The sequence below is a fragment of the Penicillium oxalicum genome, chromosome IV (assembly GCF_001723175.1).
Source record: "Penicillium oxalicum strain HP7-1 chromosome IV, whole genome shotgun sequence".
Taxonomy (NCBI): domain Eukaryota; kingdom Fungi; phylum Ascomycota; class Eurotiomycetes; order Eurotiales; family Aspergillaceae; genus Penicillium; species Penicillium oxalicum.
In genome coordinates, this window is record NC_064653.1 from 3,885,281 (window position 1) to 3,910,450 (window position 25,170).

At 50.8% G+C, this 25,170-nt stretch overlaps 11 protein-coding genes across 11 annotated transcripts; 6 read left to right on the forward strand and 5 right to left on the reverse strand.

Annotated features, from left to right (window-relative positions):
- Positions 1-214: 214 nt before the first annotated feature.
- POX_d06086 (uncharacterized protein) lies at positions 215-1,344 on the forward strand (the record flags this gene model as incomplete). The annotated part of the gene is made up of 2 exons (XM_050114911.1): positions 215-487; positions 592-1,344. 2 exons carry the CDS (start codon positions 215-217, stop codon positions 1,342-1,344), a joined length of 1,026 nt encoding a protein of 341 aa, XP_049969862.1.
- Positions 1,345-1,580: 236 nt separating this feature from the next.
- POX_d06087 (uncharacterized protein) lies at positions 1,581-2,231 on the reverse strand (the record flags this gene model as incomplete). Its single annotated transcript, XM_050114912.1, has 1 exon — positions 1,581-2,231. The coding sequence occupies one exon, from the start codon at positions 2,229-2,231 to the stop codon at positions 1,581-1,583; it is 651 nt and encodes a 216-aa protein (XP_049969863.1).
- A 3,743-nt stretch (positions 2,232-5,974) lies between these two features.
- Positions 5,975-6,350, reverse strand: POX_d06088 (uncharacterized protein; the record flags this gene model as incomplete). The annotated part of the gene is made up of 2 exons (XM_050114913.1): positions 5,975-6,252; positions 6,305-6,350. The coding sequence occupies 2 exons, from the start codon at positions 6,348-6,350 to the stop codon at positions 5,975-5,977; spliced, it is 324 nt and encodes a 107-aa protein (XP_049969864.1).
- Positions 6,351-6,971: 621 nt separating this feature from the next.
- Positions 6,972-8,321, forward strand: POX_d06089 (uncharacterized protein; the record flags this gene model as incomplete). The annotated part of the gene is made up of 4 exons (XM_050114914.1): positions 6,972-7,142; positions 7,194-7,395; positions 7,499-7,855; positions 7,921-8,321. The coding sequence occupies 4 exons, from the start codon at positions 6,972-6,974 to the stop codon at positions 8,319-8,321; spliced, it is 1,131 nt and encodes a 376-aa protein (XP_049969865.1).
- A 2,266-nt stretch (positions 8,322-10,587) lies between these two features.
- Positions 10,588-12,559, forward strand: POX_d06090 (Siderophore iron transporter mirB; the record flags this gene model as incomplete). Its single annotated transcript, XM_050114915.1, has 5 exons — positions 10,588-10,751; positions 10,813-10,946; positions 11,007-11,143; positions 11,207-11,549; positions 11,628-12,559. The coding sequence occupies 5 exons, from the start codon at positions 10,588-10,590 to the stop codon at positions 12,557-12,559; spliced, it is 1,710 nt and encodes a 569-aa protein (XP_049969866.1).
- A 626-nt stretch (positions 12,560-13,185) lies between these two features.
- POX_d06091 (uncharacterized protein) lies at positions 13,186-13,575 on the forward strand (the record flags this gene model as incomplete). Its single annotated transcript, XM_050114916.1, has 1 exon — positions 13,186-13,575. One exon carries the CDS (start codon positions 13,186-13,188, stop codon positions 13,573-13,575), a length of 390 nt encoding a protein of 129 aa, XP_049969867.1.
- Positions 13,576-14,064: 489 nt separating this feature from the next.
- On the reverse strand, positions 14,065-15,283 carry POX_d06092 (NADH-cytochrome b5 reductase 1; the record flags this gene model as incomplete). Its single annotated transcript, XM_050114917.1, has 4 exons — positions 14,065-14,214; positions 14,274-14,899; positions 15,031-15,173; positions 15,279-15,283. The coding sequence occupies 4 exons, from the start codon at positions 15,281-15,283 to the stop codon at positions 14,065-14,067; spliced, it is 924 nt and encodes a 307-aa protein (XP_049969868.1).
- Positions 15,284-15,714: 431 nt separating this feature from the next.
- Positions 15,715-16,658, forward strand: POX_d06093 (uncharacterized protein; the record flags this gene model as incomplete). The annotated part of the gene is made up of 2 exons (XM_050114918.1): positions 15,715-15,823; positions 16,033-16,658. 2 exons carry the CDS (start codon positions 15,715-15,717, stop codon positions 16,656-16,658), a joined length of 735 nt encoding a protein of 244 aa, XP_049969869.1.
- Positions 16,659-16,892: 234 nt separating this feature from the next.
- POX_d06094 (Chromosome segregation protein sudA) lies at positions 16,893-20,746 on the reverse strand (the record flags this gene model as incomplete). The annotated part of the gene is made up of 5 exons (XM_050114919.1): positions 16,893-17,185; positions 17,260-19,157; positions 19,217-20,427; positions 20,481-20,640; positions 20,709-20,746. The coding sequence occupies 5 exons, from the start codon at positions 20,744-20,746 to the stop codon at positions 16,893-16,895; spliced, it is 3,600 nt and encodes a 1,199-aa protein (XP_049969870.1).
- Positions 20,747-21,067: 321 nt separating this feature from the next.
- POX_d06095 (Serine/threonine-protein kinase RIO1) lies at positions 21,068-22,786 on the forward strand (the record flags this gene model as incomplete). Its single annotated transcript, XM_050114920.1, has 1 exon — positions 21,068-22,786. One exon carries the CDS (start codon positions 21,068-21,070, stop codon positions 22,784-22,786), a length of 1,719 nt encoding a protein of 572 aa, XP_049969871.1.
- A 675-nt stretch (positions 22,787-23,461) lies between these two features.
- Positions 23,462-25,102, reverse strand: POX_d06096 (Autophagy-related protein 17; the record flags this gene model as incomplete). Its single annotated transcript, XM_050114921.1, has 1 exon — positions 23,462-25,102. The coding sequence occupies one exon, from the start codon at positions 25,100-25,102 to the stop codon at positions 23,462-23,464; it is 1,641 nt and encodes a 546-aa protein (XP_049969872.1).
- Between the last annotated feature and the right edge of the window lie 68 nt (positions 25,103-25,170).

Genomic DNA, 25,170 nt, shown 5'->3' on the forward strand with positions numbered 1-25,170 from the left:
AGCCGCGCCCAAACTGAACGCCGAAGCGTATTTCTCGTGAAGCGGTGGATGACGTCACTATTTGTATTGAAGAAGCCCCTTCGTTGCTGGGTCGGCACAAAGCAAGCTTGACAGACGACTAAGAGATAGGCATGCACCGGATTCAAGATTGAACTTGAACCGCATATAGCAGAACATTCAGCTATCGATCCCCCCATCCTCGTTGTGTTGCACCATGGGCAAGAACCGTCGGCGGTCCGCGCTGACAAAATCAATACAAGCTGCCATCTTGCGCAATCCCGATCAATTCAAGAAGACAACCTTGGGACGACTGTTGGCATTTTTTACTCTCTTCCACGTGAAGTTGATCAAACATGAGCAACAGCTGTTCCAAAAACTTCGTCGAGAGATCTGGCAGTTTGATGAGGATGAGTATCACGCTAGCTTTCGCACTACCAGTGGTCAGCCGCCACTGAAGCCGATGGGTGATCTAGGGTATTCAGGATCGGTAAGGTCGATCCGACAATCCGCCAGAGCTCACGGGCCGTTGGGTTCTTGAGCTGTTGAGCCTCCACGGTGCAATGGTGTTCGCTGACATTGGAGAGATTGTAGACCTTCTTCGGAACTCTGGATGGACGCTACGTGATCAAAAGTATCCCGCGCCATTTTGAATACACCTTTTTCCAGTCGGATCTGCTCGAACCGTATTATGACCATATGCGCGAGCACCCGGATTCGATGCTCGTTTGGATTACAGACTACTTGATTGCGCCCTACTCGACGCTCGGGACTGTGCTGAGTTTCACGCCAGCCCATCATATCATTATGGAGAACATCCTCTGCGGCAAGTCTGATGATCCTGCCAGTGAACGGTGGGAGACGTACGATCTCAAGCCGCTCGAATACTTCTATCCAGAACGTGATCTGGTACCAGAGCCTCTTGTGAGCGAGGATACGTTGGATAGATTGGCCGATCAATTCAATGACAAGCTCTTCCTCTCGACAGAAGACTGTAACAGGTTCATGGAGGCAATGAGACAGGATACAAAGTTCTTGGAAGATGCCAACGCTGTGGACTACTCCATGTTTTTGGTGCGGATACCGGCTACCTCGACACCCGAGGTGCTTGGTAGACAAAGTCCATGGCGAGCTGGCATTCCCTCTGCAGATGGGAAGTGGAAATACCGGGCTGTCATTCTCGACTTTTTCTGGGCAAAGCACAAGCTTCATGCTCAGGCTTTGTCAGGAGTGGTGCAAACGTTTAATGTTGTGGGTCGTCAAGGCCCCATGTCCATCACGACCACCTCGACTGATTACCGAGAGAAATTCTTGGCGATGGTTGAAGGCATGATTGAGATTCGTTAATATACCCATACTTTATGTTTGTTTCTAATGCAGCTCAACTACTACCTCTTGGACAAGTGTATCGCGCCAGGCAAGGCAAGGTCTTGTACATGATAATATGCATCGGGCGCGACGTACCAAGACGCACTTGAAACGTCAAATAAGATCGAGAAGAGCATCATTGTCGCCGCCTCGGTTCCCCCACGCCACGAAATCCCAGAAGCATCTCTGCCGCCCGCGCTCACGCATCATCAGAGCTAAACCCACGAGTAGCTAAGAACAGGGATCTCAAAGACGGGAGCCGTGCAGGTAGCGTTGAAGTTTGCGTCGTGAGTGCAAGTCAGCGGGAAGTCGACGCTTCCCGAGTACGTGATAGAGCTTCCATTGGCACAGGTCAAAGCATGGCCGCTACCCAGGACGTAATCCATGTGACCGGTAGACGAAGCAAAATTCGAAGTGCCGTAGAAAGACACGATACGCCCAGCCCCTCGGTCGGCGTAACCGCAATTGCTCTCTCCATTGCCGATGTCGTGAATTCGGTAGCCGATATACTGATCGTGGCATTGCAGCCCATCCGCAAAATCGATATCGAGAGTCTCCAAGGGTCCATAACCCCAGGGCTCATAGTTGGGCAGACCGGTATAGCATGGATTGACCATGGTCCCATTGCATGTTGCGGGATCGGGTTCGCACCAGCCTGAACCACAGAGGCAGGCCTTGGGGTTATCATCTCGGTGGTGAACACAGTCCAGACTGTGGGAGCCATTGTGCCACACGAAGTTGTTGACGGTCCAGGTTGGGATCGGGCATCCCTCCGGAGGTGTGATGGAACGTCGCGAAACGACACTGGAGACCGCTGAAGAGGTCAGGGCCAAAAGGCCCGTCAAGAGTTGAATGGAGGCGACCATCTTGGGAACCAAATGCGCAACTTGGAAGGCGTTTGGGCGAGAAAAAGAACGGAGTTGGTGCTTGAATGATCTAGGTAAACAGAGCGAGAAGGGCGATAGACAAACGCTGTATAGCTGCCCATTTATAGAAAATGAACCCACCCATTCTCAAGATTGCAGCAGTTCGACACGGTCTGGGGCTTGAATTCTCCGTGGATCTAACGGACTCCATTCGACTTGTCTGTGATGATCATGCAGGAGCCGCCAAGGAATCGAAAGCTCCACGAGCCGGGAACCACCCGCCGGGAGCATCACCAATGAACTTGAGTTTCGGAGAAAACACCACCGAGACATACAGGCACTTGCCATCCATCGTGCGAAGAGATTGGTTTCTCAAATGACGACTGCTCCACGTAGTGTACAGGCACGCTGAAGCGAGACGGTCTTTCTGCGACCAATGCCGGGTTCCAGTTTAGGTTCAAGCCAATCTGCTTTGTGTTAGTCACTCGATCGGGGGCCCCGTCCAGGCTCAAAATCGAGTCTGCACGAATCTTCCGCTGGATGTACATCCAGTTATCCACACATCGATCCAAATTTCGGCTTCCTCGTGTCTCGGACAGAGACCAATTTCTTCATCGGGACACGAGTGGAGATCAAACGTCTGTTGTCATCCTCACGCTGTCGTCGTGAAGGTACCCTGCGTTGATTCGGATTCTCATCGCAGACAACTTACTCTTCCACCGGTGGCTGTTTTTTTCGCCTGCAGCGGTGCAGAAAGACTTGACAGCTCCATTCCAATCAAGCCACTTGTGACCCACGGGCGAGACATGCATCACTTACACACGAGGCGCGGGACCTTTGTATATGCACTCGGAGAATTCCCACTCTTAATCCATGTGAAGTAATATGCAGTCAACACGAGCAAAGCATGACTGCATAGAGCATTTTAGACAATCTCAAGTGTGGGTAGCTTTTTCCCGGAGTGCGGTATCTTCTCGAAATAAAATAAATCTGAGTTTGTACTCGATTCAAATGGAATCATGTCCAGAGCCCCGACCAACTGGGTCTAGCTGGAGATATTCTTACAGTATACCCAGCTTTGCACTCCCATCCCCACTGGTTCGATCGGACAAAGCCCACAGCTGGTGATCAGCGGACCATGTTGTGCAAAGATGTAAGAGTCCAGCCAGCCACCTGTGGCGCTCCAGAGTTGGGGGCCTTCCGTCCATATTTTGCTTGGTCCGACAGCTGCAGAATAGAGGCCCTCACATTTGCTGTAAGATGGACGAACTCCCGTCGTTGGGCCAGCATCGCATCGACGGGCCGTATAAAGAGGAAGATAAGACCGTTCAAATCCAACAAAGCTGTCAGAGGTATTGCCCCGAGAATCAAAACATTTGCACTCTGCGCGGATGACGAGGCTTCAATACAAACATCTGGCTAGGTCCAGCTAAGATTGAGGCTAATTTCCAGTCAAGATTCAGGCAAGGATGCAGTAGAAAGAAAGAGTACCTACGCTGGCGACTGAAAGCCCCTGGGTATCTATGAATAAACATGCTCCACCTTTCGGGTACTTGCATTGAACCACGTGGTGGTGTTTATTTTGTACCGATATCATAATGACCACGGCTGGGCACTTTGAATGACAGCCTCTTCGAGTTTACTTGAGGATGGAGATTATAAACTGCCAGAGAAATACCCATTGAAGTTGCGGATATACAGCAATCTTCGGGCATAAAATCACATAGCAAGCAAGGCTCCTAGCTAGCCACAGTGGCCACGCAAATACTGAGTAGAGGAGCTCATGTGTCACCATGTTTGCCCGGCTTGCTTCCACAGGCAATCACATGGAGGTGCCCAAGCTTGCTTGGAGAAGATCTAAAATACTCCCTAGCTCTGGGAGTTGAACCCAAGACCTCGCCTCAACCACACAAACTCGTGTTACTCATTGCTTAGTCACTCAGATGTTCCATCACCAACCTACGATGCTCAATCACAGCGGCACGAAAATGCGTAGGCCAAATATCATCGTAGATCACCATCACAACTGAGATATAATGAATATAAAAATACCCAAATGTTTTGTTCAAGTCTCAAGAGTTACAGTGATACGTGTTGTACAATACGTATCAAAAAAATGATCCGCAGCCGTTGGATTCAATGGCTGACTGCCCACCCACCCAACGCGCCCAGCCAGCGGCTCCTTTCGCTGGGACCTCCAACTACCTAATTTTAGGTGGTAGTTAAGAACCCCAGCGTGGCTACGAAGTATTTGTTTTGTACCACTGAGCCACCAGCCAGGCGCGTTAACGGATTGAACTGGACCTCAATCATAAACGAGCAAACGCCCAACGGAGCTGGAGGATGTTTGTTCCCTCCCCAGAATCGAGTCAATGACGCCAAGCATCAAGAAAAGATGCTCAGCTGATATTACGGGGTGTCTGGCTGAGACGCAATCTCTTCATGGGACAATCGGATGTCGAATACGAGCACCATATACCCTCATGAACTGATGTTTTTGGTATGGACCCTGGACTTGACAAGCTTAGGGTCATTGAATTTCTCTGAAAATTATCACAGAAACTTTCAAGCAAATAGGGATAAACTGAGATGCGCAGATCGTCCGCAGAGAAGCACCATGGGGAGAGAGTATTGACATAAGTTGAGTCGTATTCAGTTAATGAGCGAATCAAATTATATTTGCGATTTAGCATCGGCTCGTTTTAATTTTGATAGAGCTACCCCAAAGCTTAATTATACTAAGTATCCCTTGGCTACCTTCAACCTCTTGCTGATCCCGAGTAGATAAAGGTCTGACTACCTGCCAGACTGCTAGACATAGACTAGTAAAACCCAGTTCCGAGGACTGGGGATCTTGGCCATGGATCAGCATTGCTACAGAGATTCTTGGAATGTGGAGTCCCATATATACATGCTCTGTCGATAATTATTAATCATGTGGATGAGCATGTCCGGTTATTGGTAATATCTGACCGGCCTTCCATGATGTAAAGAGCACTCAATCTATCCCCGTTGGTGAAGCCGAGGAAAGATCGACAGGAGATCGGGAGAAACTCCCCTGACGCTTGATGTACACAGTGCGCAGCGAATATTTCCCGCATGAGACACCGCATCGGCCAGGAAAGAAGCGGAGAAGAAAACCATTTCGGTGTCTCAATTGTTTCTTGAAACTACACACCGGAAACGTTTGGGGACCGTCGCAGAACACACTCGTGGCAATTCGGAGAAATTTTCAGGGAACTTAACATCAATGAAGACGAGGGTGGGTCGCCAAAAGGTGGACGCACAACTTCTTGTAATGGGGAAGATCCAAAGCCGTGGATCTGTTCACCCTATCGACCTCGGACACTCGCCGGCAATAAATGGCTTCTGTTAATCATCAGAACTATAGCATGATAGAAGAGGACACAAGCCTCTACACGAAACAGGCAAAATTCTTCACGAATGAATAGCCTCCCATGAACTCGGGACCGCGTGGCTGTGGAGTTACGAGGTGATGGGCGCCCTGTGACATCTCCTCGACACGTTGAGATGGCGATCGTTGCCTGATACATGCAGTGCGAGCATGGGACGGACGAGGATTGTGGATACTGTGAAGAATCTGAGCCCCACAGTGCGAAAGAGACGCGGATGTATAGGGATTCTGATGACGGTGATGGAATTGAAGTTCCTGACCATCCGTGATGCTGCGTACAGGGGTATTATTAAAATGTCAAGTTACATTTCACACATTTGATTGGGTTTTACTGCAGTGCTCGCCAATTCATGATGTCGACGCTCCCTTTAGGTTCCATTTCCTGGATGAATGCACTCGGCAAAGTCGTGATCCGCTCCAGCGCGCGCTTGTCTAGCCAGTTGGGGCTACGAGCGGGGGGTCTCTGAATCAAGATAGTCGCTTTGAAGCATGGACCACATAGCTGCTGCAGCTCCTCGGTGGCTTCGGGAATTCCCTCGATATGGTACACACGACTGCTTCTGTCCAGATAGTGTCTGAGCCGAACGTGGCAAAGCACTTCTGCATCTGTTGCATCTGAGGAGACTGGATCACTTTCGCATGCGCTGTGCCTTCATACGCACGACCACTGATCCGCAAACCTTGTCTCCTGGCACCGGTGCCATCGCGTCGTGGAGGCGATGCAGTGATTTTTGATATCTGATTGGCAATGATTGCCACTCAACCTGCTCCACTGGCACAATCCACAGTCTATATGGCTTTTCTGAATTGACACTTCTCGTTTCCTCTTACAGAATGGAGGGTCATCTACATGCTCAATCAACACCAGCATAATTTAGAAAGTCTGCTACGCATGGACAGTGGTAGGGGCGGCCGAATTAAAACGACCCCTCCCCCCCCAAAAAATGACGATAAGTGGTCAAGAAGACTGGGAGATGTCATATTAGAGACCGTGTGCCGCTGTCGATCGGCGAGTCAATAGTTCGTCGCTGTTCTCCACATGATTGACCACGCTCCTGCCAATTTTGATTTTTTTTTTCGCTTTGGATCTTCCACGATGGTTTCGATTCTCGCGTGGGATTACCCACGCGTTGAGATCTACCTGCTTCTGTCTCCGCATTCTTCGGCTGTCTGGCCCAAATGCAGAGACCGTCATAAATGCGCGCCCTTGCGCCCTCGATGAAGACTCAAAGGGGCACCCACCCCTTTCTCTGATCCCAACATCATGGAAACCTTTCGCTCGGGGCATCGTCAGTCACTCATTTAATTCAGATTCCTCTGTAAAGATGTCGCTGGAAGAGAGGTACCCTGCCTATGGTGGCCGGGGTCCGCGCGACCTCCGCATCGGCATCAGTTTGGCTATCATCGCCACCATCTTCATGGCCATGCGTGTTTACGTGCGAGTATTTATGAACAAATTCGGAACAACCGCTCTCATGTGGTCTCTCGCGGCTTGGGTATGACGCGTCCAAATTTGCGGGCAAATAATCTCTCTAACAATGATGCAGTTTCTGACCGCCATCACGCAAACCTTTGGTATCATTTCAGTCCTCCATGGCCTCGGCAATCACATCACAATCATTGCCAAAGTCGGCGAACTTCACAATTTTCTATTTTTCACGTGGATGACTGTCTTCTTTTTCAATCTCGCCATACCCACGGGCAAAGTAGCAGTGGCTGCATTTTTGATTGAAATGAACGGACAAGGCAGTGAGTGTCACAGCAATCGGCCCTCGGTTTCTGTTTTTTTGCCTACCGAAATCTTCAAGCCTGGAGTATACGGAATTTTCAACTAACTACCCGCAACTCTCAGATCCCAGGATCAGAAAGAGTTTGATTGCTGTCGCCATCATCAATATTGCGGTGAATATACCTCAGGCGTTGTTGGTATGGCTCCAATGCTCCCCAGTATCCGCACTCTGGGACCCTTTGCGACAGGACAGATGCGACCATCGGAAGAACGTCTATTATAATTATTTTGTTGGAGCCATTGCCGCCTTGTCGGATATTTATCTGGCAATCGTTCCGATCCACATGCTTCTCCCACTGAAGATCGATCGGAAGCTTAAATGGGGCCTAAGCTTCCTCATGGGCTGCGGGGTCTTTGCCGGCGCAGCTGCTATCGTCCGGACATGGGCTGCCAAACACATCCTCAGTGATGACTCTTCATGTGAGCTTTTGCAGAAGTCTGAAATTTCCCAGAATTATGAAGGGACTAACCCTTTCTCAATACAGATGGCGTCGGCATTCTTTTCTGCTGGGGCGAAATTGAAGAATGGCTTGTCTTAATTACCATGTCCATCCCGCCAGTGTGGCCACTTTTCCGACCCTTCACCACTCGCTTCGTCAAGTCTGCAACTGGAAGCCAACGCAAGAGCTATATGTACATCCTCAAGCCGCCGTGCAGCACCACCGCAGTCGGTGATCAATCTCCAGGGCTCCCACCCCCACTTGTCACAACGAGAATCTCGATATCGTCCGTCCAGGATCTTAAGACAACCGACACGGCTGTGGTACCCTCAGAAACGGGCTCTCGAATCTCAGATGAGCGTACTTTATACGACCTCTCACCTCGGAAGAAAAGGTCTGTTAGCTGGTTTGAGCTATCGAGGGGCAAGCCTCATAGTGGCCAGTGACATTGGATCTGAGACTTGATCACTTGATTTATCAACCGATCATTCTTGTCAAGCGTTCCTGCCAGCCTTTATGATGTTTTGTTTCTCATAAGAATTTCATGGACAGTTGAATAATATTAAATCACCCATTTGTTCGAGAGTTCATTCTTCTGACTGCCCTATTATGTAGTAAGCTCTTCTTTACCTTCGAATGTCATCTGCCGTGAACAGACAGGTGCCGAGCCCAACTTATCATTCGTCCACGTCGCCATGAGATTGTAGAAGAGGAGAAAATATTTCCACCAGGGTGCTCTTTGATTCAGCTCATTTCGCAGTACGATTCGGGGTGCCTACCAGGTTACACGGGGGTTCAAGCTAAAAGGTCTCACGCACACCAAATGTGTCAAAGTTGAAACCTTGAATAACGTGTGCTTCAGCTGCAATTCAACCCCTGGCGCTTGACACTCAGCCTCACAATTCCCACCTTGAGAATACCTTTCCTCTTTTTCCCCCCAGTCTCATACAGAAGGCAATGAAGCCGCTTATTGACATAATAGTCCATCTTGGGTTCATGGCGACAGGTTGTGTCTCTAAGATCACGTGCTTGGATTTGTCCCATAAACGGAACCTGACTCCCTCCCTACCCAATTCCCCTTGCAACGATGTTTCCTGGTCCGGTCGCTCACTTTGACAGAACCACATAAGCTCGCGGCTCTATTTTGTGCCTCCCACTGCCCATGCAATTCTGTCTACCCAGTTGATCATAAGACAGCAGCCCTGCAACTTCATCATATCATCAAGGCAATGTTGGTGAAAGTGAATGCAATGCGTCCTCTTCTTCATTGGGTCACATTTATGGCAACAATTTGAGTTTGCCCAGCTCGCTTAGCATGCCACCAGACTTCAGGGATTGATCTAATCAATCTCTGCCCGACCCAGGTTTCTTCCGGTCTCGGCACGGCGGGCTGTCTTATCAATCTCGTTTCGTCCAAAGTGGAGTCCGGAGGGCTACTGATTGATAAAAGTTTACGCGCCCGTGTGGTACACCATCCCAACGTGGACGGAGCACCCGAACTCGTTTTTCGTCCGGGATGCCATTTTTGACAGATGGACATCTTGAAGCCATCTCATTTCAGCCCACGTGCAGATTGAATACAATATTTCCTCCAGTGGTTATAATGCCGGATCACCTCACAGACAGAGCATGCTTTGTGGCTTGTGCAGGGGACGTCGTAACATAAGCCGCCATCTCTAGGCTTTTCGGCCTTCTTTTCCCATCACAGGATGGCTCGTGCCTCAGCCTCCAATCTGATCTGGTTGTAACACTGTGGGCACTGTCTCCGAAGAGCTCTTTGGGGATGATCCACATATGACTCGTATAGACTGGAGTATGACCTCAATAGCCAACACAGCTACCGAATTCCCAGTCTGTCTGGTCTCGGCTCGTGGTCCTCAGCAGTGAACGGGTTCTGGCTCCATTTTCTTACGTTACCAAGCTGACAGAGGCCACCCTAGTCTTCGAACGATCCACATCTTCGTAGGCAAAATAACCAAGTCCAGCGTTTCTGCCCCCCCCCCCCAATCGCACCTCGTTCTGGCACAAATGACTCGGAAAGCACCGGGTGAAAGGCAGACCACTCGGCACTCTCGTCTACCATAGGGCTTTGTGGAATCCACTAGTGGGGGCAGAAAGTGACACATGATCGTGATACCTCTGTCACCGGGAGGAACAGTCAGAGTACATCTTTCTGGCTAGCGTGGATATACACCAGCTGCGTCGCATTCTCCCTCAAGGAGACAGTGACGATCGGCTACTCCCTGCAAATAGATGGCATGATTACTCGGATTTTCGGCCATGAGCCGGTCTCTGCTTCGACATGGGCGGCCTCCTCTTCCAATAGGCTGACCCGACAAAGAAAAGCTAGCCCTTTCCAGACGGAGAATTTTCCTAGCTTCCGACCTTCGGCCAGTACCAAGTTCCCAGCTGCATGTAGTGGACCTGCCAAGTGATTCTTCCCAAGCTCTGTCCCCGTCCGAGGCCGCATCAGATAGGCAGATGGCCGTTCGTGACTGGTTCCCTTTCCTGATTCCCACAGTCGGTTGGGAGGGTAAATTTTTATCAGATCGGAAGTGGAGATCTGATGCTGGGACGGGCATACCTTCCTTGGGATTTAAAAATCTCTCAGTCCCCAAGCGTCTCCTGACTCTTCTCTTGCCCGTCTCATATCCTTCGAGTCGACTACTTTGGGGATTGCCATACTGAGTCGCTTTCATCTTGAACACGGCCATGGACAAAAATACCGCTTTCCGGGTTGACGAGGACCCTGTGTCGAGAGATCCTGAATCTCCCCAGCCCCAAGATGAGGACCAGGATCAACAAGATGGTGTGAGAGTGGCCGAGGCTGTCACCTCCTCGTGGTCAAGAACCTCGTTGATTGTGGCCTATGCATCGTGAGTGTTTGTGTGCTATTGACAATACAGTATGTATTTTCTAATCATTCGTGGGGCATAGAATGTGGTTATTGTATTTTGTCAACGGCCTGAACAGCAGTCTGACCGCGAATCTATCACCCTATATCACCAGCGAATGGTCGGAGCACTCATTGCTCACGGTGATCAGTGTCGTCACGAGCGTAATGGGAGCTGGTAAGTGGTTGTAAGCCTTGACTGGGGACGGAATGAGAACTAAAATCCATATTCTTTTAGCCTGCGTAATGCCGATCGCCAAGATCCTCAATCTCTGGGACCGAACTCTCGGAATCTTCATCATGGTCTTGATCGCCATCATGGGTCTGATCATGATGGCGGCTTGTCAGAACATTGCAACCTACTGTGCTGCCCAGGTGAGCCTCCTCTGTACAGGGCCGACTGCAGATTCACTCGCTGAGACTGATCTTTTACCACAGGCTTTCTACACGGTCGGATTCACTGGTGTCATATTCTCCATTGATGTCATCACATCCGATACCTCTTCGCTTCGGGACCGAGGCCTTGCCTATGCCTTCACGTCCTCACCTTACATGATCACTGCCTTTGCTGGCTCCCCACTGGGAAATCAATTCCACGAGTCCAACTGGCGATGGGCGTACGGCACCACCTGCATCATCCTGCCCATTGCTGCTATGCCGTTGATTATTGTGTGGCAAATGGCAAAGCGCAAGGCCGCCAGAGAAGGACGACTGCAGTATAAGCCCCGGAGCACGCGGACCTGGACCGAGAGTGTGTGGTTCTATGTTCTGGAATTTGACAGTAAGTGACACTCACTCCTGACTTACTTCGTCTCTATCTTCAAGTGATCGGACGAATCTGACGTGTCGTCTCATGTAGTCATCGGTATCCTCCTGATGATTGGCGGTCTCATCCTCTTCCTCACATCCTTCAACATCGCCGGCAACACTGAGGGAGTATGGCAATCTCCCAAGATCATCGCCATGATGGTGGTCGGATTCTGCGTACTTCTTGGATTTGTCGCATATGAACGCTGGGGCGCGCCTAAGCCGTTCATCCCCTTCTCTCTTCTCTGCGATCGCACCGTGATCGGTGCCTGTCTTCTCGACATCACCTACCAAGTCTCATACTATTGCTGGGCGAGCTACTTCACATCCTTCCTGCAAGTGGTCTTCGACACCAGTTTCACACAGGCTGGCTACATCGCCGCCATCTTCGACTTTATGGATCCGGTCTGGCTTCTGGGTTGTGGATATTTGATCCGTGTGACCGGTCGATTCAAGTGGCTTCTCATGGCCGCTGTGCCGTTGTATCTGCTGGCCAGTGGATTGATGATCTACTTCCGCACTCCTGGCCACAGCGTGGGATACATGTGCATGGTGCAAATCTTCCTCGCCGTCGGTGGCGGTACGATGATCCTGATTGAGCAGGTTGCCGTTCTTGCCGCCGCCAAACACGAAGACTACGCTGCCATGTTGGCTCTCCTGAGCGTCTTTGGCAATCTGGGCGGTGCGGTCGGTAGCAGCGTTTCCGGAGCGATCTGGACCAACACGTTACCCAAGAAATTGCAGGAGCTATTGCCGGATGAGACTAAGAATATGTGGGCGGATATCTATGAGTCACTGGATATGCAACTCAGTTATCCTGTGGGTGACCCTACTCGCACCGCCATCCAGAACGCATACGCTTCCAGTCAGCGAAACATGATGATTGCGGGAACAGCGGTGATGGGATTGTCGATTGTTTGGGTCTTGATGATGAGAAACATCAAGGTCAAGGATAACAAGGACGTCACCAAGGTCTTGTTCTAGAGTTATCTAGTGCTCTTTGATATTGATACCTGTAATGATGAAAATATAGGGTCAAAGAGAATTAAAATAAATGACCCAGCAGATACCAAAATGCTTGAGAGAATTGAATGATTTATCGATTTGAGTTCACTTTATGACTACAATAGTCTTATTTGCTCAGCGCTAGTCTTTCAGATGATAAACAGTCGTCCTTGGTAGTCTCTTGAGACTCCAGTCGTTCTTTCAATTAGTCCTTCAATGTCCTCATCGAAAGAATCAACCAAGGTATTTGAACCAGAAATCACCTACACAGTCACGGTCTTCCGATTTGCAAGGATCAATCCCACATTCTTTGTTTTCATGATAATCTCTACCTAGCGATGTTGTCAGGAGTATGAAGCTCGGAAAGCTGTCCTCCGCACATTGAATCTCATACACCACCGATTGAAGTATAAGAGAAGGAATATATGTCTCGCACTCCGTTCTCTTCACCAGCATCCAAATCTCTCGATTTGCATACATCTTTGATATATTTACCTATACCCCCTTGTATTTTTTATCCGCCTCCTAGAACTCACCTAGCCACTATCGTCATTCACTTTTCCATAATCCCCGCTTCAGACGCACCCTGAAACCTCTCGCCCACGATGAACAACTCAACACCCGATGGACCTCATCGCCCATTGACACTGGCCAACAGCACCGAGAATCAACCAATAGTACCTCAATCCAGCGAGGCGGAGCAAGACGACCCAGCATCTCTCAGGATTAGCATTGAATTGAACGATTGTCCATGTGGATACTCAGAAGATGAGAGCCCCTTCGGCGACAGACTATGGATGTCCTGCAGCGATTGGGAAGAAGATGCTAACAACTACCAGAGCGAAAATGACGATAATTCGGGCGACGAACATGAAAAACGTATCCCCCCTCCGGCGGGTGAGGTCGACTATGTCCATTTCGGAAAAGGGTTGGAATATGATGGTGAGGGGTGGATTTGGGAGCAACCGGACGGAGACTTTTGGTCGGAGGTTTGAAAGAGGTCGTCTCCCTGGGTCTCCATATGGCATCATTGGATTCTTAGGGGGGGGGTTATTATGAGATGTGGTAAATTTTTCAGTTTGGAAGAGAGATTCCTCATTCAAGCTAAAAGAGTCGGGGTCAAACTTGAATGTGGAATTTACGTTTTACTTCGTTTGGGGGTTGATGCGATATCGAGTTTCATGAACAGGATTGATGTCTCGGCAAGACACAGGCATAGTGTGTTTCATAAATCGTTAGACAACGAGGAACGATTTGATCAAGAACAAAGCATGAAAGAACGCAGAAATCCTGAATCATTCGCAGCCTACTCTAGGACCTTTGCGGCCGTGCTGTCGGCCACCGTCAAGCATTATATACGGGTCAATCTCACAATTGTCAACTTTTTCCCTCCCTTCGTCAGTGGTAACAGACGCGAGCACTGAGCGGTCTATAATTTACTCCTGAAAGACGCCGCAAAGCTGCCAAGAATCTTGTCCCCTACCTTAGAAGCAGAAGACCTGATCTTCGAGCTTGCTGACAGGACGAGCCTTGGTGTAACCGAGGGACTCGGTGGCCTTCTTCATGGCGCTGACCATGGGAGGGGGGCCGCAGAGGAGAATCTTGACATCGTTGGCTGGAGCAGGGAGGCGTTCCTGGTTGCAAAGTCAGCTGTAATGATCATCATGGCAAAGACTCTTGGTGGCTTGCTTACCTTGATCATGTCGGGGGTAACGAAGCCAACACCGCCAGTCCAACCCTCAGGGGGGTTGTTCAAGACGTAGTAAATGTTGAAGTCCGCGTCTTCTTGGGCCAGTTTGTCCAGCTTCTCCTTCAGCAGAATATCCTCGGGGTTGACGTTGGCAAAGATCAGGTCCACCTTGGTGGTGTCATTACCACCATTACGGGGGCGGTTGCGAATGATTGCCTCGATGACCTGGAGCATCGGGGTGATACCGGTACCGCCGGCGATCATGCCAATGTGGCGGCACATGTTTGGAGTGTACACCATGGCACCCTTGGGGCCCCGGACCTTCATGGTCTGCCCAATCTTGAGCTCGGCGAGGTGCTTGGAGATGTTACCCTGGGGGTAGGCCTTGACCAAGAGATCGAAATAACCCGCCTCATTGTCAGACGAAATAGGGGTGTATGACCGAACGACCTCCTTGGGCTGACCAGGGATGGTGGCAGCGAGAGAGATGTGCTGACCGATGGGCAGACCAAGGATATCGGTGGGACGGGGCAGAGCAAAGCGGTAGATGGCGACATTGTGCGAAATCTCATTCTTCTCCTTGAGAACAAACTCCTGGAACTCGGTCGGGTTCAGGACCTTGCGCGGCTCTGCAATGGACGTCACACAACCCTGATTAGCTTTGAGACTTTTTCCGACCACTCGGGGGAGTAAGCCCGCGCGCGGTCGGGGAGCACGTCGGGATTCGGGGGGGGGGAGGGGCGAAGATGGTGCGACATACTGCTGCTTCCACCAGTGAACAGAGCTACGCTCGTCATGACGGCGGCCAATGCGACCGCATAGGTCAGATACTCGGGCTTGACGGCATAAACACCGGCGACCAGAATGGCCGAGGGCACGAAAGCTGTGCCGACGTTGGCAGCGCTAAAGCGTTGGAAGAAAGCATGATGTTAGTCCATTGAGCGAGGCTCGCCGTGCCACCATTGCACCTTGCATCGGCCACAAGCCGCCAAATCAGTAGTCACATACCTCATTTTCAGAGAAGGAGGAGGGGAGTGTGAGGTAGAAAAGGGATGCGGAGGGAAAGAGGAGGCGGGATCTTCCCGTTAAGACGAAGTTGGGAGGGTCACGAGCTTCTCCACGGAACTCCGGACATTCACAAGTCGAAAGCTGTCGACTGGACAATTCGCGGCCGAGCAAGAGACCCGCACCGCTTGGGGAGAGTTGAGGAGAAGCTGACACTCTCCTGATCCATTCCGTCCGCTCATTGCCTACTTGGAAGCTCATTTGACGATCAGCCAGAGCATCCAGGGAACCTCAAACCCTGGTTTTTGTTCTCCGTGGAATCGATAGTTACAGGTGTAAGAGTCCGTCCATCCATCGCTCGAGCCTCACGTAGGCCTATATCTAGTAGAATTGACCTGATTGTTGACATCGCAACAGTTACCGTCTACTGATCGTGAGGATGGCGCAACCGCCCGCATTTAATTTGACACCGCTGGATGTCCAGCTACTGGCGATGACCGACGAGGAATTCGTCCCTCATAGCTGGGACGATCTTCGAGACATTATCGGTAAGTTGCGCAGCTCGGCTTGATGAATTCCATTCTACGAGACTGCCTTTCCGGTCAGTTCGCAATCACCGCGGAAGCGAGACATGCAGCCTGTCTGTTTGTTGTGTCCGAATCCGTGTCTTGCTTCACCTAGATGATTATCATTCCGTTCGCGCTGAATAACTCTCCCCCGCCATTGCAGAAGCTAACAGCAAGTCATGTATGGTCAGCACGGAATGATCTCGGCGCCCTCAAGCGCAGACCTTCCGACCTGCGCCGGTACCTGGCTTGGACAGCCGAGACCAAGGCCAAGTATGGCTCCATGATGAACTATATCTGCCAGGAGCGCCTGCGCTGGACCTTCTCAGATTCGACCGAGCCGGCAACGGTAGGCGTTCCCAACGGAAATGCGCACCCGCCCAACGGGGCAGCAACGGCAGGGTCGTCCTCATTAGCGGCGACAATAGCCTCAAGTGGGCCCATTACATTCAACAATTCACGCCCATTTGCCGATCCCGCAGACTACAAGATTCTGCGGAATGACTGGCCATACGGGCTTGATGCGGGTATCTCGCACTTGGTCGTGTGGCTGCGAACGCGGATCCCGGTGCAGTCAGAAGAGGGTCATTTGACGGATGAATCCCGCGCCATGATCGACGACTTCGTGGAGGAGACCTTTGTCAGACGCTTGGCCGAGGACCCCAAGAAGAGATTTCCCAACCCGCAATCTCAGGTGCTCTGGTTCAAGAACTGGGTGGGCTTGCAGAGTGTCCGAGCGTTGGAGCATGTGCATATCCTGGTGAGGGATGTTCCGGAGGAGATTCTGATCGAATGGTCTGGCGAAACTGCCATATGACGAGATTACAAGAAGCCCTCAAATGCGTGATTGGGGTCCCTAGAAATACAAAAGCGGCATTTGCAACCTCATGAGTTACACAAATAAAACGGGAGAAGGATGCAATCCTAGAATTATGAAACGGTAAGGATGAAAGAAGTTACTCGGTATCACAAACGCCACTCCCTCGCCACGTTCAACACGTGAGGAAATTCAAAAATAATCGACATCCAAGCCCACTGGTCATGCGTGGTCTCATGCCTTTTGTCCTTCGACAAACTTGAGGGCTTCTTCGCGCGAGACTACGTCAATGGTACTGGCCTTTTGGCTGAAGCTGACGCCGTAGCACTTCTCAGCCACATGCAGCATCTCGGGACGGAAGGTCGTGCAGATGAATTGCCCATTGGTAGAGTCTGAGATAGACTGTAGCATCTGAGCGACGGCCGTCCGATACTGTGCGTCCAAGTTGGCGTCGATCTCGTCAAAGAGGTAGAATGGCGCGGGATCGCACGCTTGGATAGCAAACACCAGCGCGAGAGCACACAGACCTGAAGAATCAAGAATTGTCAGAGAACTGGTCGACCACACACTCGTAGTTGACCACTGGGATGGGGAAACTTACTTTTTTGTCCACCACTTAGTTGCTGGATACGTTGTTGATCGTCGTGTTTGCTGTTAAAGCTGACGCTGATGCCGACACCGACGTAGTTTTCAACGCTTTGTCGAGCTTCTTCGTCTTCGGAGTCAAGCTCATCATCGCCACGAGCAGTGCGATCGGTCTTGCGCTGAATCACCAAGCGTCCACGACCAGCGGGCACGAGCTTCTCGAAGACAGTGGCGAACTCTCGAGAGACCTGTTTAAATGTTCTTTCAATCGCTTCGTCTTTGCGCTGGTCCAGAACAGAAATTAAGTCATCGATGGACTTCTGCGAGGCATCCAGTTCCTCGCGGCGGCTAGTAAGGGTCTCCCGCTGCTTGGTAAAGCTGTTGTACTGTTCGAATGCCTTCTTGTTGACATGGGAGTATTTCTTCAACGCCTCATTGGTCTTGTGGAGCTTCTTCACCACAGCGTTGGAATCAGTGTTTTTGTATTTAGTGAATGCTTCATCTGGCAAGACACCAAGATCACGGATGTTCGCCGCGCACTCCGCAGCTTGTTTGGTTAAAGCTGCCTTCTTCTGCATGCTCTTCTCCATGCGTCTCTGGTGCTTTTCGATCGAGCGAGCCAAATCTTCCATCCCACGACGCATGTCTGCGCTGCGCTGCTGCAAATCGCTCACCTTGGCGGTAGCCTCTTCAATGGAGGAATCGGTTTGGCTGAGGCGACTGTTAAGTTTCTCTAGAGCCTTGCTCAGACGCTTCTGCTCCCGTTGAGTCTCCTTCAGGTTACCCTGCACTTCCTCCTCGGCCATGTCCACATCTTGGTTCTGAAGTTGATCGAGACGGGGGTTCAGGTTCTCTCGGAGCTCAACTTCAAGCACCGACTTGCGCGCTTCAAGTTCGCTCCGTTGGCGCGACAACTCTTGATACTGCTTCCGAAGCTCTTGCACCGCTCCGCTCAGACTCTCCAGTTGGGCCTCTTCTTCGTTGGTCAGGGCTTTCTGGAAAGGCGACGACATTTCACCCTGGAAAGCATTCACTTGGTCGTTGAGAGCAGCCAAGTTAGACTCAACGTTGCGAAGCGCACGACGCTTGGCATCGAGGGTGTCGGTCTTTTTCTGCAGAAGATCTCGCTTGCCGCGGAGCTCTTGTCGCATAGGACCGCTGCTATTTTGAACTTGATGCTTTTGTTGCTCCAACTTTTGTAGCTCACCGACAGCTTTGGTGATGAGCTGGTCCAGCTTCTCCAGTTCTTTTCGGATCTCCCCGCCGCGATTGCGTTTAGACTCGTACTCATCTCTCCATTTAGCCACGTTCTTCACAGCATCCAGTCGTGACTGGCGTGAGTCGTGATAACCACCAGTCAAAGCTCCGCGTTTGTCGGAACGGTCTCCTTCGGGAGTAATTGCATTGACGCCATGGCTTCGAGCATATTGTGCGGCTACTTGCAAGTTGGGACAGATGATCGTTTTCCCAAACACATGCTGGAATGCTCGCTCGTAGGCTGGGTCGAACTGTATTTTGTCGAGCATTGGAATAGTATCACTTGCCCGAGGCATGTTCATGGGCTTGGATCGCAGCCGATTCAATGGCATGAACGTCACACGGCCGGCCTTCTCTTTCTGCAAAATCTCCAACACTTTGGTCGCAGTCTCATCATTGTCGACAACGTAGTGAAACAAGCTTTGGCCTGCTGTCACCTCAACCGCAGTTCGGTATCTGTCATTGACATCAAAGAGTTCCGCCAAAGTGCCATAGACGCCTTCAAGATTATATTGACGTTTGATACGGCGGACGGCCGCAAGGCCTCGGCTTGTGTTGTTGTCCATCATTTGGGAGAGGCTGCGCTCGGATCGTTCCATCTCTTGCGACGCGCTTGAGAGAACAGAATCAAGCTTTGCTTCCTCTCGCCACAATTCCCTAACGAAAAGAGTAAGCATATGAGAGCACGATAAATATTCCAGATGTGGGAAACCGACTTTCTTTGGTCCATCAATCGATCCCGCTCATCCTTGGCATCCTGGATCTGCTGGTCAACAGAGTGCATCGTATCACCACGACCGTCAATTTGCTTTCGTAGCCGCTCGGTCTCAGGCTCGAGCAGAGCGATCTCCTCTTCAAGCTCTCTGATGTCTTCTTGAGTCTGCGCCACGACGCCTTGCACATTGGCAATGGATCGATGGGTCTCTCGGATCTCCATTTGCAACCACTTGTCTCGCTCGGTCTTGTTCCTGAAGCGAGAGTTGCGACCTTGTTTAGCATACAGACGTTGACGAGAAGTTTCCGATTCTGTGAGGCGAGCTTTCACCGCGTCTTCCTCATCCTTGGAAGCATTGAAACGTGGCAAGAGGTCTTGGAGCTCTTCCTCGCGCTCTTGAATGGCACTCTGTACGGCTTCAAGGTCGCTGTCGTGGCGCGACTTGAGTGCCAGTGCAGCTGCCTGATTATCGGACAAAGCTTTGACACGAAGCTCGATTTGTGCCAAGGATTTTGATGCTTCACGTCGCTCGTCTTCCAGTTGCGCTTTATCCACCTTGAGGAATTCGATCTGCTGACGGAATTCAGCAATCTCAGCGTCGATCTGGGCAATTGCCTTTTCCCCTTCGACAAATTGGTCACGATTGTTGTCCGCATCTTCAACCCCGTTCTGCCTTTGCTCTTCAAGGTTTTCGAGAACATTGGCAATCTCATGTTGTTCGCGAGAGTAGATCGTGTACTCGAGACACCTGCGTTCTTTATCTTTTTCCTGATAGCTTCGCAGCTCGTCCTTCTCTTCTTCAAGCTCTGCTAGCCGTTCGTTGATGTAATCTAGCAGCTCGTCGATCTTTTCACGCTTGCTATTCGTCTCTTGCATAATCTTCAACGATTCGGCACGTCGAGCTTCGTATACCTGAGTACCGGCAACCTCCTTCAGCAACACAAGCCGCTCCGAGTCTTTCATGTTTGTCAATGCAGTGACACGACCTTGAGGGACAATGTAGTAAGGGTTCGAGCGGGAAAAACCGGCGGATTCGAGGAGATTCATAACATCATTCTTCGTCGCATTTTTCCGGTCGAGCGTATACTCATCTTTCTTGATTCCGATCGTTCGGCGTAGGACGAGTTCTGGCTTGCCTGTTGGGAATCGGTCATCCGAGTTGTCAAAGATAATCTCAACGTACGCCGACATCACAGCCGAGCCCGAGCCTTCCTACACATCATCAGTATTGACCTGCCTCATCATAGATTGAAATGTGAACACACGTGTAGCAGGGCCTGGCGTTCTTCTCTGCCAAGGTGGGTATAGGCATCGCTTAGAACGAAGCGAATAGCCGCAAAGAAGTTACTTTTGCCAGATCCATTGCGACCGACAATCACATTGTGTTTGGGTGAAAAGGGTTCAATAACCGTCTGGTCCTTGTAGCTACATCCACCGATGAGTTAATGTGAGCCGCGCCGATACACTGGGTTCGTTGACGTGTAATCGCATACCTCTTGAAGCCTTGGATGATAATCTGCTTCACATACATCTTGAGGGAACGCGTGACGCGATGATCAAACAGAAAAGCGCATTACGCAGTTAAAGCTGCGAGGCTGTGCGCAAATGTCTGAGCTGAGCTAGCTCGCCGAGTGAGTGGGTGTCTTCTTCCCAAGAGACTATCAAATTGTACTTTCGGAACCTGCTGCGTCGCGACGAGCCCAAGATGGTCTACGCGAAGGGCGAGATTAGCGCGTCTCCGTTGGCGCGGGGTTCTGCCGGGCGGTGGGAAGATTATCCACAGAAAAAAAGTAAATGCGGGCACTTTTACCCCCTCCATCGTGGAAATAATTTCACGGATTTATCGCCGATCATGAGCTCCAATCAAGCGCCTGCGGATGCGCCGGGTCTCGCCGATGGCCTTCAGCCATCGTACACCTATGTACCAAATCAAGGGTACATTCAACCTGAGCAAAGCGCCCCAGCCGTCGCGGGGCAGGAATCCGCCGAACAAGAAGAGCCTCAGCAGGACGAGGACGATGAATATTATGACGATATCTTCGAGGAAGAAGAGCTCGACCAAGAAGATTTTCAATCTTCTGACCCATCTGATCTGACAAAGGCCTACAATCGTCAGCGGAAACTGAACGACCTTGCTGCCGACCCGAATGCGCCGAAGTGGACTTATCCCAAGATGAACACTCAGAAGCCTACCGTGAACACATACGCTTCAGTCGACGACCAGGTGAAATCTCTCACTCGACATGCCGCCAAGATCAAACTTGACGACCAACAAGCCGGTCTGTCCGGTGGAAGTGGACGAGGTGGAGATCGTGCGGACCGCGCGACGTCGGAGCAAGTGCTGGATCCACGCACTCGAATGATTCTTCTGCAAATGATCAACCGCGGGCTCGTCTCTGAGATTCATGGCTGCTTATCCACCGGAAAGGAGGCCAATGTATACCATGCCATGTCATTATCAGACGATGATCCTGACGCTGCCCCCGAGCATCGCGCAATCAAGGTCTACAAGACCAGCATTCTAGTCTTCAAGGACCGCGACAAGTACGTGACAGGTGAATTCCGATTCAGACAAGGATACAACAAGAGCAACAACCGTGCCATGGTCAAGCTGTGGGCCGAGAAGGAAATGCGCAACCTGCGAAGAATTCACTCTGCTGGCATTCCGTGCCCAGAGCCCATTTTCCTACGTCTCCACGTCCTTGTCATGGGCTTCCTCGGTAGCTCAAAAGGTCTCCCTGCGCCTCGCCTGAAGGACGTTGAATTCGACATCGCAGAGCCTGAAACACGCTGGCGATCATTATACTTGGAATTGCTGAGCTACATGCGCGTGATGTACCAAACTTGTCGTCTGGTCCACGCCGATCTCAGCGAGTATAATATTCTGTACCACAAGCAAAAGCTTTACATCATTGATGTCAGTCAAAGTGTAGAGCACGACCACCCACGCAGTCTGGAGTTCCTTCGCATGGATATCAAGAACGTGAGCGATTTCTTCCGTCGAAAGGGAGTGGACACATTGCCGGAACGCACCATCTTCCAATTCATTATCTCGCCCGAAGGCCCCGCAGATGTCACCCAGGGGAATGAAGCGATCTTCGAGGAAATCGAAAAACTGTATACCGCTCGTGCTGAAGGTGGTAACCAGGAGGATGAGGAGGTTGATACTGCCGTCTTCCGGCAGCAATACATCCCGCAGACTCTCGAACAAGTCTATGACGTCGAGCGTGACGCCGAAAAGATTCGGGACGGATCGGGCGCGGACCTTGTGTACGGTGACCTGCTTGCTACGAGCAAGTCTAAGCCTACGGAGGCTGAAGACGAGGAGGACTCTGATGCGTCCGGTGGAGTGTCTGTATCAGGATCTGATTCTGGTGACGAAGATGGAGATGGCGCCGAGCGTGACCCTTTCGCAAAAAAGCCCCCACGTGGTAAGCGATTTGAAGACAAGGAATCCAAGCGTGAGCACAAGGCCAAGGTCAAGGAGGAAAAGCGCGAGCAGCGAGCACACAAAATGCCTAAACATCTTAAGAAGCGTTTGGTGTCGACTTCTGCGCGCAAGAAGAAATGAACAAAAAGTGTTTCGATCAAAGACTTTGAATCTCTGCCTGAATTACTCGCGGGCGGTTTAAGTCTTTTGTTTACTGGTTTTTTCTCGCCTCCCCATTCTCGGAAATTTGTGCCATGACTTGACGATAAAAGTGCATATAGGGCTGGAGCATTTGGATATAGATACCTGGATATCACAAAAATAGGATTCTTTTGTACCGCGCTTCGATTTACGTACTCACAAAACCGTTTGGCACCAAACTTTAATCCACATGTCCGTATCCTGTCTGTGATGCAACCCTTCAGAGCTCTCTTTGGAAATCATATGTGACCATCCTCAAACTCTCGACACCAGTCCTCAATATCCACACCTGTGCTTACATCCGCCACGCGAGAGGGTGAGTATGCATCAGTGAGCGGAATCATAAACTGGTATCTTGAGTTTTTTGGACGGAACTCAGACCAATTGGTTTTCTTTCATCACGAGGGATTCAGCGAGGATTCAGCAGAGCAAGAATAGGACTTGGGAACACACATCTTGTTTCCCGCGGCTGCAAAAATCCTCTTCGCTACTGTCGACGCGGAACGGTTCAGAAAGCTGAATAACACTATGCCCTAAAAGGAAGATTATGATAAACATGTATCAGTGGGGTACATGATCCCTATTGAGAGATAAGGGATCTTGCGCGACATAGCGCTATTCAAAGGCCCTCGTTCGCTCTTTGAGATGGTTGTAAGCTTGTTCCACAAGATCTTGAGGTAGATCCGGTATGACTTCTCCTTCCGATATGCCAAAGCCGGTGCTTTTAGCTATATTTTGACCTTGGTCGTTTGACTCGGGATCCTGGGCAACTCCGACAACCCCCTCAAGCTGCCCACCGGAGAGGCGCAAAAATTGAACCTGCATAGGTGCATGCCCGATACCGGGCCATATATCAGATGGGAGAAAATCCCCCTGCTCAACACGGAAAGCCTCTCGGGCCGCAACATCTTCTTCGTAGAGATGGTTCAATTTGTGTCTCGTGTCTCGAAGCACCTTTTCCACCCGCGAGCGAACCTGGCTACGACGGTGTACCTCGAGGATTAGGCTGTCGTAAGCATTCAAGAATCCTTCATAAAGTGAATGAAGATCAGAAAGCTCTGCCAGACCGGCTTTGATGCGATCGTGTTCTTCGTTCCACACACTGGTAAAGTTATGTGCTTGAGAGATGTATCGCGGAAGGCGTGTCGAGGCTAACGTGGAGAGATGCTGGTGAATTTCCAGTGTTGCACTGGAGATGGCTTCCAGCGCGCTGCGCTGACCGCTGATGCGTTCATGGATGGACTCCATCTCCGCGATGCGATCTTGGATTTCAACAACGACATCCTCCGCTTCGAGAGCATCCTTCATGAGCACATTCACCATTTCCAGATACTCCGCGTCAGTCATTGGATCTAAAGGTGCATTCAAGTTTGCGTTGATTTCTTCGCCAATGTGCGGCATGGCATCACCCGTAGCTTGTACTTGAGCTGGTATATCTTGAGTGATGGACCGAGCAGCCGCGCCGCCGCCTTCTGTATGTTTCACTGCGGTGACACAGAGATCAAAATGACGAACCAGTGCCTCGAGCAGACCGGCCATTTCCTGTGCATGAGCTTCAAGTGCTTGCAGCATACCGGGCATGCCTGACAGAGCGAGGACGCCCGAATCCGACGTTGATGAGGAAGACGAGGAGGCAGAAACTCGAGACGATGCCAGTCGCGTGGCTGATCGATAATGGCGAAGTGCCTGCTTGATTGATTGAAGTTCATCATCGAATTGTTGATTCGAGGTATCAAGCTCAACCCGTGCCTCGTTTGTCCTGTCGATTGACTGCTTCATGGCAGTGTGGAGCTCCTCCACACCGCGCTCATCAACAAAATCATGCAGCGTTTTCGACTCTTCGTTTGGCGGCCGAAAGGAAGCGTGGACGATCGTGCTTTTCAAGGTTTCCAGCGTATTCTTGAGCCGGAGATCGGCGGCATCAAGACTCTTGAGAGCATCGGCGAAGTCCTGTCGTCCTCGATGTGAGATAGTCTCTACTTCTGTCCGAACATCGTAGAGCAACCGGAGCTGATTGTTCAGTCCCCGGCGCAAGAAGCCGGTCCGGGAGGAAATGGTGACACTATCCTCCAGAGCAACTCGGGCCGTAGTGACAATCTCATTGGCACGCCAAACATGATTGATGGAGGAGAGTGACCGCTTGGCCGCCACCAAGTGCGAGATAAGGGTTTCCAGATGGGGCATGGCCTCTGGTTGCAGGCCAGTTTGACTGCGGCGGGTTTCCTCAGAGGCCATTGATGAGTGGGAAGATTCCATGGCAGGATGCGAAGTTGAGTCAGAGCCAACCGACTGTGCCTGTTTATTTTACAACAAAATGTAAGAAA